General features: G+C 38.8%; 1 protein-coding gene across 2 annotated transcripts; it reads left to right on the top strand.

The window, feature by feature from the left end:
• Window positions 1-1,247: 1,247 nt before the first annotated feature.
• On the top strand, window positions 1,248-17,365 carry alpl (alkaline phosphatase, biomineralization associated). Of its 2 annotated transcripts, none has more exons than XM_008306262.1 (12): window positions 1,248-1,347; window positions 3,945-4,101; window positions 6,548-6,667; window positions 7,636-7,751; window positions 9,413-9,587; window positions 10,881-11,056; window positions 12,042-12,182; window positions 12,299-12,368; window positions 12,501-12,635; window positions 15,786-15,977; window positions 16,108-16,227; window positions 16,474-17,365. In XM_008306262.1, the coding sequence occupies exons 2-12, from the start codon at window positions 3,981-3,983 to the stop codon at window positions 16,737-16,739; spliced, it is 1,632 nt and encodes a 543-aa protein (XP_008304484.1). In that variant the 5' UTR covers window positions 1,248-1,347; window positions 3,945-3,980; the 3' UTR covers window positions 16,740-17,365. The 2 variants fall into 2 exon arrangements, with proteins under 2 accessions (XP_008304484.1, XP_008304485.1); XM_008306263.1 differs by lacking the exon at window positions 1,248-1,347 and adding an exon at window positions 1,376-1,419.
• The last annotated feature ends 1,162 nt before the right edge of the window (window positions 17,366-18,527 follow it).

The following is an 18,527-nucleotide window of genomic DNA, read 5'->3' as shown; positions in this document are numbered from 1 at the left end:
AACTTAACAGAAGTGTTGAAGAAGCAGATCCTACAGCGACATCCAAAGGAGGTCACTGCAAACAGCAGGAACATCCAGGACGAATAAGAGAACAATACAGATTTCCTTTATTGTCATTCCACAGTGTGCAACGAAATCACGCAGCAAACCAGTCAGTGCATTCACAAAATCACACAACATTTTACAAAAGTGAGTAGGAGACATGCAAATACAAGATCAAGTAGAAAACAAACAACTTATGAACAATTGTATTTGTGAAAACAGTGGGGCGAGTTATTCACACTGTACTTTAGAGTTGACAAATTTACTTCAGTAAATTTAAACTGTCTAAGGATTTACTGGAACAAAAATAAATATGAAATTATATTTGATCAACAATTACATCTGTAATTCCACCATATTTAGAAGCAATTAATCAAATTGCATTCTTGTATTTGATAGTTCTTCTTTTTAGTTTGCAGCACTATACAAGTATTTAATACATTTATTCATAAATTGAGATTTTTTTTTTGTTGCTTATTTTAAGAGGGAAAATTGTACTTTGATTTCACAAATATGTGATTGCTGAAGTTTTTTTTAGTTTATTGATCAATATTTTTGCATTTCAGATGTTATAAGATATGATAATGAGTGGTTTTGATGCATATCCAGAAGTTTTGTATGAATTTTGTTTTAATTCTTTGAGTTCATTTACATTGTTAATTCTGTACTGTTTTGCATCTACTATTTTGTTGTATTGGTTTTTAATTTTATTTACACTAACCCAGACTACATTTGTCCATGCTTTAAAATTATCCTTAAAAAATTAATTAGCCAAAATTTGCTCAATTCAGTAATGCCTTGGTACTAATACAATATAACAGCTGCCACAGTAAAACACTGGCAGGATCAGACTCACGCAAGAAGGCATTTTGCGCATTTTCCTGACCAATATCTTTGTACTGAAACTTTGAACGCAGGGTCTTTGGAAATAGCTGGAGCTTTTTTCTTTTTTTCTTTTTCTTTTTTTTTTTTACATTCTTACATTGCTATGAATATTAAACACCCCCATCGCTGTTAGTTAGTGCTCTGTCCTTGAAGCAACGCATGGCTCGTCAGGCAGGCGGAGCTCTCGGTCCATGTGTTCCCACCGCGGCGCAGAGCACCGTTATTTCTAAGGTTTTTTTGTTTTCCCCCCCTTCGTGGGATACAGACCGCTATTCTCAGAGCCAGGAGCCGGAGTCGAGCAAGTGTGGCCTCATAAAAAGGACCGTGAAAGCAGAGACAAGGACACATTTCAAGGTGAAGGACTGAATGGACTGCTCGCACACTTGGATGTAGAATTGTGCCTCCGGAAAGCCAGCTGCAGTGAGTAAAACTAGAATAAACTTTTCTCTGCTTTGTTTCTAACAGAAGCCACGCTGCCGGAGCATACACTGGGTGGGTTTCCCCCCTTTTTTTTCTTTTTTCTTTTTTGCATCTTTCCTCTGAGAGCATATTCATGTTGGTAGTTATTATGGTGAAGCTGTGAAGTGATCTATTTGGGATTTTCTTCCTTTTTTTTATTTTAAAGAGGTGTTTGTTTTTTTTTTTTTTAATTAACTGTTGCACCATTACTGTCTCAGTTTTATCCCATTTTTTTCATGCACTTTATGTCCTTGGTAGGCTTCAACAGTATAACTGCAATTCACTTAAAATAAATGAATGCCGGATTTATGTTGTAAAGTCACTAAAAGTCCTGAAAGCCTCTCAGATTTTAGAAATGCATAATGTGGATTTACGGCCAAATCCCTGGATGCATAGTGGATTTCAGTCAAATACAGTTCTGTGCCCATGTGTGTGCACAATTCTGTTGAAATGTTAGGTATTCTGTGTGCATACAAGAGGTTGGATGAGGCAGTCTGGTGTGAGTAGCAAAACAAGTTGCCCATTTAAAACTGGCGACAGTGTTCAGTGTCTTTGCCAACCAGAGTGTGCAGAGACAGAGGAGATAACACAATCTTGTCTGTCTGAAAACCAGGCACCACACTCGTACACTCGTTCTGATAGAATTTTATTTTGAAAGCCTTTATCTGTCTTGAGCTTCAAGCTATCTGTTCACTTCTGAGCTTAATTAAAAGTCTAATCCATGCTTTGGAGCTGCTACCTGCTGGAGTGACACATTTAAGTGGCTGTGTGACCTGCCCCGGGCTTCAGAAGCAGCTCAGGAAGAGAGCCTGAGAGGAGTGAGGCTATCTGGTGCTGGGAAACCTTCCACCCATCTGACACCAGTTTGGACACAGCGGACCAGCTGAATACTCGGAGACACCATGACTGAAGTGGGATTTCATGTGATACTGACGACTGTGTCAACCGGCGCTCTGCTGGTGGCGGTCGTGGCTCTGCTCTGCTACTTCACCTGCAGACTGGCTGGGTCGTTGCCTGTCGGTGGACCTGGTCGCTTCTGAAGTTGCCAGCTGCTGTTTTGCCTGCTGCTTCTGAGGAAATGCCTCCTGGTATTAACTTTGTTATTGTAACGATCAACTTCTGCCTGATCGATGCTGGAATTTTCTTTTATATGTCCTGGCTGGTTGAAACTTGCCTGTTCGTTATTATTGTGGAGTTTGGCATGGTTTCCAGGCACAACTAGATTTTGGAGGGCCTGACAAGGTTATCTCTGCAAGCTGTTTGGAGTTATGTTAGAGCTGGTAGGAAAGGAGGACTTCAATGCCAGGGATTGATGCGAAACACAGTTAACAAAATAGAGTTAATAATCCACTTGAGGCTATACATAACAGCTGCAGTTAAGACAGTCGGGTGTAATGTATGCAAAAAGAAACAGATCCTTTTTGTTGTGACAGCACAGGTTAAAGATTTTTGTGATAAATCATTACTATGTTGCGGTTTTTGCTCAGGAGTGGACGTGTTCAGTCAATCATTTGGTGTTAATCGGCTTTGTTATGGCTCTTAAACCTCTCAGTGCTATGGAGCTCAATCCCATTAAAATGACCTTGACCATAAGCACAAGGAAGAAAGCAGGAGGTTGTGGATAATTATAGATGAAAGCCTGACTGGCCAGGGCCAATAAGGGCCCCTGTTGTGACTACTTACATTCACAGTGAGGCCTCAACCTTAACTTCTTTTTTCTTCTTTTGTTTCGGCTGCCAAAGGTTCATAGGCTAAGAGATCCATTTTTAAACTAATGAGGCAAACAAAAAAAAAAAAGACACATCTTGTGTTAATGCCACTTCTAGTGGTTTTTCAACAATAAACACAACACACAATTAAGAATCACAGAGATCAGTAACCATTATTTGGAAACAATGTACATTTGCAGTAAAAATGATAATCTTGGCGTCCAAATTTTGATCTATACAAGCTCCAACACAACACTAAGTTGAAATGCTTGTCTTTATTTATGCGTAACACATCTTTGATTAAAAAGATAAGTTTTAAACATTTATGTTTCAGTGTTGATATGCTACTGCTCCTCAAGTACGACCAATCAGACTACAAACAGAGAGGCGGCTGCATCAGAGTCAAAGTAGCACATTTTTATATTAACTTATTTTGTCAGAAATCAAATACGTGTAAAAAAATCTGATGATCTGCCAAATCAATAGTCAATCAACCCCTCGCATGAACTCAAAGATCCGCGTACACTCACTCCTTCTTAGTGAAGATGCTTTAACATGGGGGAACTTAAAAGCAAAAGCGTAAGTTTAGTGTCAAGCTGGACATTAAAAAAAAATCAAGGTTTACCAGTATTTTACTCCAACACTGTTCAATGCACATTCTCTACACATGGTGCCTGTAACTTCCCACCTCCACTGGACATTTTGAGCAAAGAGGTGTTATTTGCTTGAAAAAAATGTACTTAGTGAAATCATGCTCGAATAAATAAATATTAAGTCAGTGTGTCAGAGTCAGCGTGTGACGAGGTGACACATATTTAATTACAAGTGTGTGTTCTGGTTCTCTTGTAGCGGCGACACGACTGCAGACAGGCTTCTCAAAGTGGCATGTTATGGCTGTCTAGAGTTACACATCAGCCACACACAGACGACAACATGAAGGTGACAGCCTTGCTCATCATCTGCTCCTGTCTGCTCTTGGGGATTTCGGGGAAACCACAATTCCCTGGTAAGTCACTGTGTTGTTAGTCAGTTGTCGCAAAAAAAAAAAAAGGAAAAGAGCCATTTATATTTTGACAGGAGGCATCTGACACTCACTGAACATTTGCAAGGTTACTGGATAATATTTAGAATCTTTCAAGGAAGTTTATTTATCTAAACAGATTTCCTGTTTTCCCTGGATATTTTTGTCACAGCATGGTGGTACCACACGCAAAATAACAGGAATTTATTATTTAAATCTTAGTCCTAAAATGGACCATCCTGCAAGGGGATGTTTTTGTATTCATCGTGTGAAAACATCCGTCACCACATTTTATAAGTGAATGTGAACCAAGTCAAAAATGTACAACTTGGATGTCGTGATTTTGCTCTAACGTGGTTAATGAATGAAATGAAATGAAATGAAATGAAAAATACTTTATTCATCCCAGAAGGGAAATTCAATAAAGATAAACCTGCATTTTCGTGATTGATCTGATTAATCTGATTATTTTTTCGTATACTGGATTAATGACTTGGCCTCTAAAACTGTGAAAAATGTCAGCTTCCTAGCACAGTGAAGTCTGAAAATGTCTTCTTTAACTGAGAAAGTGCTAATTATAAAGATACTCAGAGAGAGTAAGAACATCACCAAATATTCACACGAGAGAGTGGAACCATTACATTTTTGTGTGTTTTTATTTAAAAAATGTCTTAAATAATAATCAGTTATCAAAACTGTACAGTCGACTAATGAATCAGCAGATTGTTTCAGCTCAGTTGTATGTGTTGTGCTTGTAATGGTGTACAGAGCTCAGATAAGATATTTCAGAAGTGCACTCCTTTCTATTTACACAGTGTCATGTCTGAACGAGCACCCAGGTCACTTTTCCATAAAAGTGTTAAGTAACAACAGTGTTAGTAGGCTGGACTGTGCACAAGATCATAATGAATTGATGTAGGACTTGATTTTGGGGTCAAATCAAAGGACTATCCAGCAAGTTGTTTGACAAGCAATGTAGTTATCAACTTACCCCAAAGACACTGCTAAGCGCTGGTGTGTACTCTGCTACATGTGCTGCAGACAGAGCTGAGATATTTGTAAAGAATGGAGTCAGAGCTGATGTGCTGGAAAAACTATGCAATGACACTATTTTTAAACTAGAGGGCCCTCAGTAGAGGGATACAGTTGCCCCTGCCGGCCATGGTTGCACCGAGCCATAGTAAACCATCATTCTGTCCAACTTACCACAAAATAGGTGTTGTCTTTCACTAATCATGGTTGGCTGGTTGTCCAAGGTGAAATGGGTACTATCCATGGATACACTACATATTATTTAAAATATATTGGGAATGTCAGTTTGTTTTAACCTTGAGATTTACCTTGGAAGTATCAGACAAGGTCAAACGTTACATGCCCAGTGGGAAGCCTACATATGATTTCTGATATAAACAATGTGTCTATCTTGCACCGTTTTCAAGTTTACAGTGCAATCAAAATTCATGATCTTGACTCTGACCTTGACATATCGTCCAAGGTCAAATGTAACACCACCAATAGAAAGCCCCAATATGGTTGCTTATCTGCACCAAATACCTTAAATCTGCCTTCAACCTCTTTGAAGGTATACAATTTTAAGTGACCTATGACCTCTAGCAGAGCTATTTTTGCAGTGATTGCCCCAAACTGTAACCTCTTAAGTCCCGAGCTCTTGTTTGATATGCATTTTTTAAAAATATATCTCTTTGTTATTTGGCCTTATATTTAATTTTATCTAAATAAAAAATATATATATATATATAAATATATAAAATCTTTTATTGAATTTCCCTTCTGGGATAAATAAAGTATTTTTCATTTCATTTCATTTCATTTTATTGGAACCTGATAAGAATAAAAACTAAATATCATCATAGATGTTAGTGTAAGTGCTCACACATGTCGCCATAAGGTCCCAGTTAAGAAGAATTAACTACCGTGGTAATATAACCGATAAATGTGATGTTCATGCATGTGGATGCCAGGTCTCAAGAGGCTGGTCATTCCAAGGAGAGGTTATTCCCAGCTCACCTGTAAAATATCAACTTGTTAGACTTTAGCACTCGAGGTAGAGACTATTCACAGACAAGACAGATATTCAGATGGGACTAAAACAATTTTAATCGGTTTTGCATCTTGTTCAGCATTATGTTGTGTAAAAACAGTTTCATTTTGATACATGTTGGATAACAAATACATCAATGCCAACATATGTGTTATAGGCCAACATCAGGCGATCAGTATATTGGTCAGATTTCAACTTTGTTGCGTATAGTGGACAATATGACCTAGTGCATTATACATCACTTGATGTGCTACTCAGTCTTGGTGGATGTCTCTTAATTGCGTGTCCCATGTTTTACAGATAACCCTGTATCTATTGATTCCTGTAACTATCCAAATCTTAACCACACCTGTTTATTGCCATACACAGAGCAAGAGAAGGATCCCAAGTTTTGGAACTCATGGGCCCAGCGGACCCTGAAGAATGCTGTGACGTTGCAAGATCTCAATAAAAACAAGGCAAAGAATCTCATCTTCTTCCTTGGAGATGGTAAGCTACAACGTCTCAATTTGGTGCAAGAAGTTCTGAAAGTTTCCTAAATGCTGTGTAAGCAAAGGTGGAAAGAAGCCATTGATTTTCAGGAATCTTATTACGAAAGCCCAAACTGTCAGTGCAGAGCTTTGACCACTTTGATAGATATGATTAATTACAAGCTGTTTCATTAAAGCTGGAACGACTTTACTGAGGATCCAGGAATGCAGTGGAAGATGAATGAGATTTTTCAAATGTTTTCTAACGTGAGATGAATGAATAGCAGCGAACAAAACAACTGTGCTTCCATCAGATCACCGGGCTTCTGTTTGTGCTGGGTCTCTTGTTGATCACACAAAAAACTTTTATCCTCCATTGGGCCTCTGCTTTCTCTCTCTGTTTGCACTACAGGCTCTGCATGACATTCTTGCACGCTGCTGCTTTCACGGTCATGTTAGCGTAGTTATAGAATAACAGGAAACATCTTAACAATTAAAAAGATAATTGGTAGAAAGCAACAGGGAAAGATTGTCAAACTGTATATGCTGGGCAGAATTCATCTTTACTAAACCTGGGATCAAAGTTCCTATGGACAAAAGAAGGATACATTGTTTTTCAGCAATTCCCTGTGATTATCTTCAACTTTGTGCATTCAATCTGTAGAAAAGCAAACAGCAAAAATTCACAGTTCAGTTCAGCTCTTCTTGTAAGTGACAAGTTAACCACAAATCATCCTTTCTTCTTTGTGACGCGCATAAAAAGTGTGTGTTTATAATTTTTCTTCTTCTGTTTTTGATGTAATATGTATCTAAGAAAATGTTTTGCCTAGCAATAGAAGTCCAGTTCAAATAGGTCATTGAAAATATACAAAAATCTCATGTTGCAAACTGAGTACAAAGAAACAATGATGTTTGATAGGTACAGGTTCTTTCTGTTCCTGCTGAGAGAAACCCAGTCCTAAAACTCAATCTGCTTCTGATGTTTAGGGATGGGTGTTCCCACTGTGACGGCTGCTCGAATACTGAAGGGTCAGCTGAATGGACACAGTGGAGAAGAGACGCAGCTGGAGATGGACAAGTTCCCTTTTGTATCTTTGGCCAAGGTCTGGCTACTCCTACAGTATGGCACAATGTATTGATCTCGCTGTGGCCATTAATGGCTTCCTGACAAAGGCCTGTGACCATAAACAAGGTCACTCGGTGTGTCACGCCATGCTGGCCACGTATTAGGTTACAGATTTGATAAAAAGATCACACATCAAAGAATAGTTTCATTATTTATACCTCATGAATCATCTACAACTATGACTTTATGTAGTCCTTAAACCACAAGTCCAGTCACAGGCCATATTTTGCTTGCTGTCAACAAATCTTAACAACAAACTGATTCAAGAGTGTTATTTATATACAAAAGCCAAATATACCTTTTTATCCTAACCCTCTCTTTCATAGGGCTCAACTGTTGCACAAAACACATGAAATGAGTCACACTGTTTATTTATTTCTTCAATTAGTCATGTCAGGGTCCATCAACAAGAGCAGAGAATGGCTTCTTTAATCATATGGAAAAAGAAATGTGGCCACTTGCTTAATTTAAACAAAGAAGAGTGCAGTAATCCTAAACACATTCTATTAGGAGATTTGCTTAGAGTAAAATGGTCAGACTCAGTACACACTTGTTGTATAAATGTGGGATCTGTATGGAAAAGCTCACATTTAACCAACGTGTCTAAATATTTGAATCAGCCTAATTAATCACAGTTCCAGCTGAAACTGGAGACTGCAACAGACAAATTCCTGCTAAGCGCAAAAGGGATTTAAGTGAAAAAGAACTTTACACATTCTACAATCTACAGAATTTAAGTAAAATTGATCATATACCAATATTAGTTTTCTTTGCTAATTCGGAGTGGTCTGTTTGTGTGCCTCACTCAATAAAGCATGGAGGGTAATTGCTGGTGGTCTGAACAAACATGACTTATTGACAGCACAACTGTCTTGCTCTTATGAACGCTGCTGTAACCAATGATTCATTTAATACTTGTTCAATCTGTGAAAAAAAGTAGTAAAAATGTTGTCTTCGCAGTTTCCTACAACCCAAGTTGATGTAGTATTCAATGGTGGGTTTGTCCAACACGTAGTCCAAAACATATTGATATTTAATTTGTAGTGACATAAAACAGAGAAAAGCAGCAAATCCTCACATTCGATAAGCTGAAACAGGATTGTCTATTTTTAAAAACTTTTAAAAATAAGTATTTGCAGTAGCTTATTGTAAATTGACTAATCATTTCAACTTTGGCCAAAAATACCCACTAGTACATCTAAAATGTGTTAGTGGGAGAAAATAATCCGTACAAGTATCCTACCTCTACTCCTTTAAGTAACATTTGCTAAACTCTACAATGCCAGCTGTTTTAGGAAATTACAAACCATCTTTTAAAGATCAAACTCTGTTTATGATCAGAGCCACAGAGAGTAAAGGAACATTTGGAAAGCATTAAGAGTTAATGTCTCACTGTTTGTGTTCTTTTTGTGGGATATGTTGACATTATGAATAGTTGCAACATGCATACAACATTTCTTGGCATAATGTTGATGTTCTTGGCATAATGTTATCCAGCTAGACTAGTGTAGGAATAGCACAAATCTAGTTAACTTAATGCCTAAACAAATGTCCTCATATAAACACGAAGCAATCACAAGCATATTAGGATGACTTGAAACAATTCTGATCACATGTTAATGGCATGTGTACCTGCAGACATACAACACCAACGCACAGGTGCCTGACAGTGCCGGCACAGCCACAGCTTTCCTCTGTGGGGTTAAGGCCAACGAAGGCACAGTGGGCGTGAGTGCAGCTGCTGTCCGCTCCCAGTGTAACACCACAGAGGGCAACGAGGTCACCTCCATCCTCAGATGGGCGAAGGACGCAGGTAGAGTAACTTTAAACAAACTTCAAATTGCACAGTTCGTCTTCACTGTTTTTTTTAATCACAAGAATGCAGAATTGTCATTTTCAGTTGTTTTCAAATTTGAGAATTCCATGCATTTCATGTGAGAGAAAACCAAATTATGTCTGTAGATAATGCTGTGGCAATGCGAAGTGGGAATACTCACTCATCTTGATAGCTTAAAGCAATGACTTTGAAGTGTTCTTGAAAGTGATGCTCTAAATACATTTTTTTTTTTAAGTTCTGTCTACTCATTCCCCTTTTCAACTGTTCATCCTTTGAGCCCAAGTTAGCCTCAGAGCAATTTGCAAGAGAAATTTACTTGACCAAAAGATGTACTTTTTGAGACAGGAAATAACTCCTCCTCCTTTAGACAAAATTCTTTATCTGGGCATCACTAGTCTGTACCCTAGTGTGTCTGCTGGCCTTGATTAAAATGATTTTCAAGTGATTTGTTACGTAGTTAGTATATATCAAAGCAGTTCCCCTTGGGTTTGTGACTCTTTAATTCAATAATAAGTTCAATGTTGGAGACACATAGACAGAAAGCAACATCTCATCACAGTTTTGATCAAAAGCTTGAAAGACAACTATCTTTGTATCTCAACGAAGGATGTCCGATTTTCTCAAATGATGTGCTTTCACTCTTCAAGGATGCATCACGATGTTATGCAATCTGTTGCAACACATGTTGTGTAAGCCAACCCTTTAAAGACAAAACCATAAAAGGCTACACAGAAAGGAAGACAGATGTGAAATAAATGAGTGCCGTGGATTTTCAGAGGGCAGTGGTAAGGGATAAGTTTGGGGTGGGTGAGGGTCAGGATGTGTGTGAGCATGTGTGTGGGTTCAGGGGTCGGGGATTAGAAGAAATCCAATCATTCCTCAAGAAACATTGCAGGCAGGCTGGCTTCCTGCACAAAGCACACGGAAAACAGTTTTCTATCTATGTTTTTTATTACACTCCTGTGTTGGCTTTAATATTAATGATTTACACACCTTGTCATGGAGATAGACACTGGTTTATCTCTTCATCCTTGGTGTTCCATCCAACAATGCATTCCAGTTAGAACCAAAGCTGATGTAACTGTCTTAGAAGGCAAAAAGGTTATTGATTTTAGTACACAATTCCCTCTTTGTGTTACTGCACCTCTACACTGAACACAAAGAGGGAATTTTGTATTAAAAGGCTGTAACTTGAAATGAGTCTGAACCTGTCCTTCAATCAAAAATATACTCTTTATTCAAACAGCTGCTTCTGTGTGTCTGCTGCAGGCAAGGCAGTGGGAATAGTGACCACGACACGCGTCAACCATGCGACTCCCAGTGCTGCTTACGCCCACAGCGTGGACAGAGAATGGTACTCCGACAATGAGATGCCAGCCGAAGCACTGCAGGCCGGCTGCAAGGACATCGCCAGACAACTCTTTGAAAACATTCCCAATATTGATGTTAGTAGAAAGTCTTGCGCTTGATAAGAACTAAAGATTTACCACTAAAGGTTTACCGTAACTTTGATAACCCCCTGAATTTCCGTATTGCTTAAAATGAGGTTAAAATTTCTTGTTTTTTGTGAAATGTCTCAAAAACCGTTGAATTGATTTCCCTGTAAATTGATGCAAACATGAATGTCAGACTTAGGATGATTTGTAACAACTTAGTGATCTTCTGGGGATACAGTTTGTCTTTGTGTTGTGACCAAATATCTGCAAAACAACACAAATTATGCCAAATATATATATACACTAAAGCTACCCTTCATGTATATTGCTAATCTTAAATGATAACAGGCTAAACATTGACAGTAAAGATACCAGCAGCAGCATTGGCATGTTAGCACCGTGGGGACATGTTTGCATGCTAACACTGGATTTTGATTCCCATTTACAGCATCACAGAGCAGTTTGCATGGCTGTGGAAAGTTTGTGTTAAACAGTCACTCATTTAACAGGGGTGGTGTACGTATTCATGTACATTTAAATAGAACAATTCATATTTGCTTGCATGTTAGCGTTTAGCTTAAAGTGCCACTGCGTTTAACTACAGTCCCAGAGATTCAGCGACTATAGCTGCTGATCTTTAGTTTTGTTCAGTCGGGCAACGCAAGCAACAACTTTGTGGCATGGCTTTAGAAATGAGCTTGAGCATTTTTCTTCTTCTTCTTTTTTCTTAAACATTTCATGGCCCAAGCAATGAATGGATTAATTGAAGAAATTCTGATCAGATTGGTTGCTTAAAAACACCCATTGCCCTAATTCTTATGGACTAGAAAGTCCTCAGATATTTAGTTGGACATTTTTTGTCACCCAACTTTGTACAGACACCAGACTAATCAAACAATGGAGTTTATTTATGAGCAGATTGTGCTTTTTCGTCTTTATTTGGACCGATAATAGCTGTGATTAAGATTGGGACTTCCATTCTGTGACTTTGCAGGTTATTTTGGGTGGAGGAAGGAAGTATATGTTCCCTAAGAACAAATCAGACGTAGAATACCCCAATGTACTGAAGCACAGCGGTACACGGAAAGACGGAAGAAACCTGGTGCAAGAGTGGATTGACAGAATGAAAGATAAAGTACATTCTTCCTTTTCTTCTACATTAAAATTTTCATTTTTTAAAGTTCAAAGTGACTGCAGTGTTACAAGTCACACTGTGCAATACATAATATTTTTTATTATTATTTTTTGCAGAAAGGCCATTATGTGTGGAACAAGAAGCAGCTCTTATCCCTGAACCCTAACAATGTGGATTACTTATTGGGTGAGCCTCAGTCATTATAAAAATTCTCATTGAAGTGTAAATGAAGAGCCATGTGTGTTTTCATTTGCTGTAGGCTTATTTTCTGCATGTAATATCCTATTTCACCTTGAATTGTGCCTTCCATAATTCCAGGTCTCTTTGAACCTGCGGATTTGACGTATGACTTGGAGAGGAACACCGACACTGATCCTTCGCTGACAGAGATGGTGGAAGTTGCCATCAAGATCCTGAGGAAGAATCCAAGTGGATTTTACCTGCTTGTCGAGGGTCAGTTTATAGTCTCTATTTTTGGGGAATTGCACAGTGATCCTCTACTACTACTACTTTGGTGCCAGTTTCACAAAGATTTGTCAGACTGGTGTATTGAGTCAGTTAACACTGACACCCTTTTTTACTAAAAAAGGGCCAAGGACTTGCAAGCATTTTGCCTGTTTGGCTCCTATGGTATGTAGTGTATTGTAATCCAATAACTATGTCCTCCTATAGTTGAGTGTAAATGTAAGAAACTATTGTTTTGCTGCGTATGCTCTCTTATTGCAATACAGAAGTATTGCTGCTTAGTATTGGATTCTTAAATTTACATTGTTTGAGGCTGTGTGTACTCAAATGATGCCCATTTAAAAACAAGCAACAGAATTTTCATAGTGCAGTCAAAGTCATCGGGTAGATTTGGACAGTGAAGGTGCCTTTAGGCATTGTTGTTAGGCCACTTATACTTATTACTGTATATGATTGGGACACTACCATTCATCAGTTAGAGCACGATTTTTAGGCTGTTAGGAGATCCGATCGCACAGTGTGCAGTTTTTTGTTTGACTTCAGATACACGAGTGTTAGGTTTATTTAAAAAATCGCCAAACATATTGGGAAAGACGCTTTTCTCCTCTGAAACAATCTCATGCCTGAAAAGAGTCCTACACCAATTTGCATGGATTGCCATGAAATTATGCACAATTGTGGTTCCTGGAGGATGCATCAGAATCACTGTAATGATCCCAAGCTTGTGTAATGCTGATGACGCTGATGGGTTTCTTAAAATCTTAAAGGGGCTTTACCTGATCTACCTTTGTGAAACTATGACCTGTTTGGTTGTTGTGGTCATGTCGACCCTATAGCAGTATAAGCTGAGAACACATGAGTGACAGCTGGGAGAAAGAGCAGGGTGGCGTGTAATTAGTGAGACTGCCCTTCAGCCAGACTTACTTGGCTTTCTTTTATATATTGGCCACAAGGCAGGCAGGCTACCAGACTGAAATGTTGTGTTCCCATGGAAACAGCATCTCTCCAAGTTCTGTTAAAAATGACCAACAACTCAAGTCATTTTGAATATGGTTTGATATTAGAAAACTTGCCTTTCTTAACAATTCACAACACAGCACTTATTTCATTAAAACACAGGTTAGTTCACAAGCAACTATTTATACAAGCCTTTTACTTGGCGTTTCCTTCATGGAAATATATTTTGCAAAGGTTAATTAAACAAAATAAAAATAAAAAAACACATTACATTCAGTAATATTCACATGAAATAGTTTTGAAAAACATTAGCCAGCTTGCAACTACAATTCAGCATGGCAGAAGTGAACAGCAGTGTTGCTGATGCAAAAAGTGCATTTAAAAAGTACAAAAATCTATCTATCTATCTATCTATCTATCTATCTATCTATCTATCTATCTATCTATCTATCTATCTATCTATCTATACATACATACATACATACACATATAAACAGTTGTGACTCGTTAATCCGACACCAGGCTGTCGGTATGTCAAGGCTATTTTCTATGGTTTCCATTTGCTTTTCCTAAAAACCTGTCGGATAGCAAGGTTTTCGAATTGTTAAGGGTTGGACTATCGAGTCACGACTGTAAATATATATATACAAATATATGGTATTAATTCTAGTTTCTGAATAGCACGGCCTCCTAACTTCTCGTAAATGATTACAATTGACTGCAGCTGCTGACTCTTCTGAGCCAGCTTAAATAAGTTGTATTTGAGAAGAGCTCAGCAAAGATGTGAAAAAGCAAATCATTGACTTCAGGTAAGTCAGTTGGAGCCATTTCAAAGCAGCTCCATATTCCAAAATAATCTGTACAAACAATTGCTTTTTAATATAAAGTGCTTACAGACACAGTTGTGTCACTGCAATGATCAGAAAGAAAATGCAAGCTATCACCTGCTACTGGGAGATTATTTTTCAGGATGGTCAAGAGTCAACCAAAAATCACCAGACATGGGTTTAAAGGCTACTGTGCAAGAAGCAGCACCTTCAGGCTGGAATGAAGTTTCTGCTGATCACAAGGGCAAACAAACAACAAACAAAAGGCCTTCAGGAAGAAAGTTCTGTTGTCAGATGAAACAAAAAAATGGTCATTTAGCCACAAAGACCAGAAATATATTTGTTGGAAAGAAGGCGAACACCCATACTAACAGTCAAGCATGGCAGTGGTATCATGCTCTGGAGCTGTTTTGCTGCCAGTGGAACTGATGCTTTACACAAAGTAAATGTAATCATGAAGAAGGAGGATTACCTCCACATTCTTCAGGAAAGCCTAAAATCACCAGCCAGAGGGTTGGATCTTGGTCATAGCTGGGTGTTTAAACAAGACAATAACCCCAAACACACATCAAGAGTGGTTACAAAAAAAAGGCTAAATCAGACTAGAATTAAGGTTTTAGAACTCCCCAAAGTTCTGACTTAAACCTTACCAAGCACCTGTGGACTGTGCTGAAGAAAAAAGTCTGTGCCAGAAAGCCAACAAATTTAGTTGCTAATTTACTTGCCAGGAGCTTCTGGGCGGCTACAAAAAGCCCCTAGTCGAAGTAAAAATGGCCAAGGGTACATTTAAACAAACTTTAGCATTGCTGTTTGTATATTTTTGACCTCAGCAGTTTTTGTCATTTTCCCAGAAGACCTACAATAAATCTATGAAAGAACCAAAATGACCAAAACGATTGTTTTCAGTTATAAAGAGGCATATGTTTCGATGTTTCCATTGTAGAAAATTAAGAGTTAGCGGCTTCATTGGAAACTCAAGACTGCCATGATATACATGGTCTTCACAAGTGTATTCGAAATCAGTTCTTGTCAGATCAGCATCTGAAACCTCTGCCCCCACACCTTTATGATGACAGCACTGTGGGAGATGCATTTGACAGTTTTCATCGGTTTTCCTAAACTGAAAAACTGAGGAGCTTCATCCCGTCACACACTGATAGGCCGGTTTGTGGTGAGAAAGTAAGCAAGGTTTGAACTTCTCTCTCAAGCTCTCTGTCATCATTCTTAACACAACTACTTTGGCATGTGTGTTAACAGACGTGGTGGAATTGCGTCTCATATAAACTAGTTTGTTTAAAGGATGCCACGGCCAAAGAGTGCAACAGCTAATGTGAAATGTTTACTTGTCTACCAGGAGGGCGTATAGACCACGGACACCATGAGGGCAAGGCAAAGCAAGCGCTACATGAAGCTGTGGAGATGGATCGGGCCATTGGCCGGGCAGGTCTCATGACCAGCACCCACGATACACTGACCATAGTAACTGCTGATCATTCTCATGTGTTCAACTTCGGCGGCTACACAGTCAGGGGAAATACGATATTTGGTATGTAATGACAAGGATGCAACTGATACTCCACAATGTATACCTGTACGAATACATATGACTTGTTAAGCTGCATGTTAACGTTTCAGTCGGGTTCTGCTGTGGTAATAAGCTCAGTTTCCATTTGCAGGTCTGGCCCCCAGGGTGAGTGATATTGATCAGAAGCCCTTCACCTCCATTTTATATGGAAATGGACCAGGTTACAAAGTTGTCAATGGAGCGAGGGAGAACGTCTCTGCTATTGACTACCGTAAGAACATTTTCTTAGCCACACAGTGTCAAGATAAATAAAGATACTCAAAATATTGGCTTTCATTTATCAAGTCAAAGAAGAACATTTCTGTTAGTTATGTTATGAGTTAGTTGCATGGGATCAGACAGAGCGATTTCCCTGAGAAGAATGCTAATAAGCATTGTAGGGTGGATTTTTCCTTTAGTACCTCAGGCATTAAAAACAATAACGTTTGCAACTTTCCTCTGTGTTCCTTCCTCTCAGAGGAAAACAACTACCAGGCCCAAGCAGCTGTACCTCTGAGCATGGAGACTCATGGGGGAGAGGATGTCGCTGTGTTTGCTAAAGGTCCCCTGGCTCACCTACTGCATGGGATCCACGAGCAGAACTACATCCCCCACGTAATGGCATATGCAGCCTGCATCGGCCAGAACAGGGAACACTGTATGCCAATCAGCGGGACAGCCGGTTTACGCCCAGTCTTCTCCAGCATCGCAACTATTCTCACAGTCACCCGACTTCTGTGCTGACCTTCCCCAAATATATCATCGTGTTCATACTCCTGTTTTAAACAGTCCTATGTTTTGAGATTTCAATTTGTTGTTGTTGTTTTTTTAAATTTTCTAATTTCTCTCTACAATATTTTGATTATGGGACCACTGTTAAGACACTTTATTGAAGAAAATAATCAATCACCCTGATGCACTGATAGAAGAAATGGCGTTGCAGAGATCACCTAGAATCCAAGATTTTTGTCTATTAAATAGTTTTTTATGAAGGGTTTTAGGATCTGTTCAACCTTCTTGTTTAATGTAAGCCCCTTGGATTTAAATAGATAGAATGAATTTGCAAATGTTTGAATTTGTTTCGTAATGTAAATGTGCAGTTAACAGAATCTACCTCACAAGCTTTCAAAAGGTCACTCATATAACAATGATGTGTTTCGCAAGGACACGCTCTGAAAAACAAATTTGTGCCGAACCAGAGGCAAATGAATGTATAATTGACAAATCAATAAAATATAACTAGATTTCTTGTCATACAGCTTGTGCATACTTGCAAAAAGCAATGAGAAAGCCCATCTGCCATTGTTGTGTCCAATAACCAGTTGTAAAATCTCTTGACTAATAAATGAAATGTGTCTGTTTTCGGATAATCTTGTCTTCAGTTCTGTTGCAACATTGATGGTTAAATATCTGGTAAATGTTATTTTTCATGAGATTCTATAAGATTCTTCCAATGCAGCTTGTTACTTTGAAGCACTGAGTTTTGAACTTTTTTGAAGTACAATACTAAAGGCAGATTTATTGACATTTGACAGTTGTTACAGAGCAGAAAGTTACAGGAAGACTTGACATATGAGACCAATTAAAGGCTCAAAGCTGAGAAGAAGCACCGGTTTTATTACATGCAGGATTTCAGCAAGAAAGTTTTATGCACAGTTTTATAGCTTCTCTTCATGTGAAGTATTACAAATTTGCACTTTGTCACTCATGTACACAGAATACCCCACTTCAGTGAACATCCTTTTTTACTTTTCCTTCTGTTCTGTTGTGGCTTGCGTGGAATGTGACTGAACTGAAGCCTCTCATTCCTCGGCATCATGTGGTCAGTGGTGAAACAGAGGACTCGTGTTGGCTGAGGCATGAAAAAAGGGAGGTGTAGCTTGAGTGGGTATGAAATGAAGTCCTCATGTTGTCACTCTTACATTCTCAATATCAGCACTCATAATGGGTGCGTGAGGGCCTCAGGGGCCACTTCATGCCTTTATGTAAACTTGCTTTGCTGATTAGGATTTTTCTTCTGTTCCTCTTGGCAACTACAAATCCTTATTCTGTAATCCTGCTTTATCTTTTGTATTCTATATTTAGAGATAGCTAGGGATGGTTATCAGATTGAAAGCCATGAATATTCAAGTGGGCTTTCAACCCCCAACTACCTCTCACTCTCTCTCACTGTGCTTCTTTTATTTACAGCACATTGAAACCTTCTGCTTTCTAAATGATGAAATGTGTGATGAAACCATTGCAAAATCCTTGCCTCAATCCATCAACAACAGGGGAGCAGTTAAGGTGACGAACAATCGCTGGTGACGTCCTTCTCCCCTGAAGCCACTCTCGTGTCTCAACTAGAAAGTCTACAGGAGCACTTCGGGTGGCCTTGCCAGACGTACAATTTTCTCAGGCAAGCCATGGCTTCTGGTAAGTTGGTATCCCAAAGCCTTGTTTAAAGCTGTAACACCACCAGGAGCACCATAATTTTCTATGTGTCAATTCACTCATACTGCCTTTTATCCAGCCAACATGCGCACGCACTGT

This window comes from Stegastes partitus, unplaced genomic scaffold, assembly GCF_000690725.1.
Source record: "Stegastes partitus isolate 25-593 unplaced genomic scaffold, Stegastes_partitus-1.0.2 Scaffold3637, whole genome shotgun sequence".
Taxonomy (NCBI): domain Eukaryota; kingdom Metazoa; phylum Chordata; class Actinopteri; family Pomacentridae; genus Stegastes; species Stegastes partitus.
Note: the sequence above shows the minus strand (reverse complement) of the source record. Positions and strands in the feature narration are given on the sequence as shown.

Excerpts from the sequence above, each read along its gene's own strand:
- alpl (XM_008306262.1), top strand. The coding sequence starts at position 3,981 with ATGTTATGGCTGTCTAGAGTTACACATCAGCCACACACAGACGACAAC. Across the intron at positions 7,752-9,412 it reads CTTTTGTATCTTTGGCCAAG|ACATACAACACCAACGCACA; the intron begins GTCTGGCTACTC and ends GTGTACCTGCAG. Across the intron at positions 9,588-10,880 it reads CAGATGGGCGAAGGACGCAG|GCAAGGCAGTGGGAATAGTG; the intron begins GTAGAGTAACTT and ends TGTCTGCTGCAG.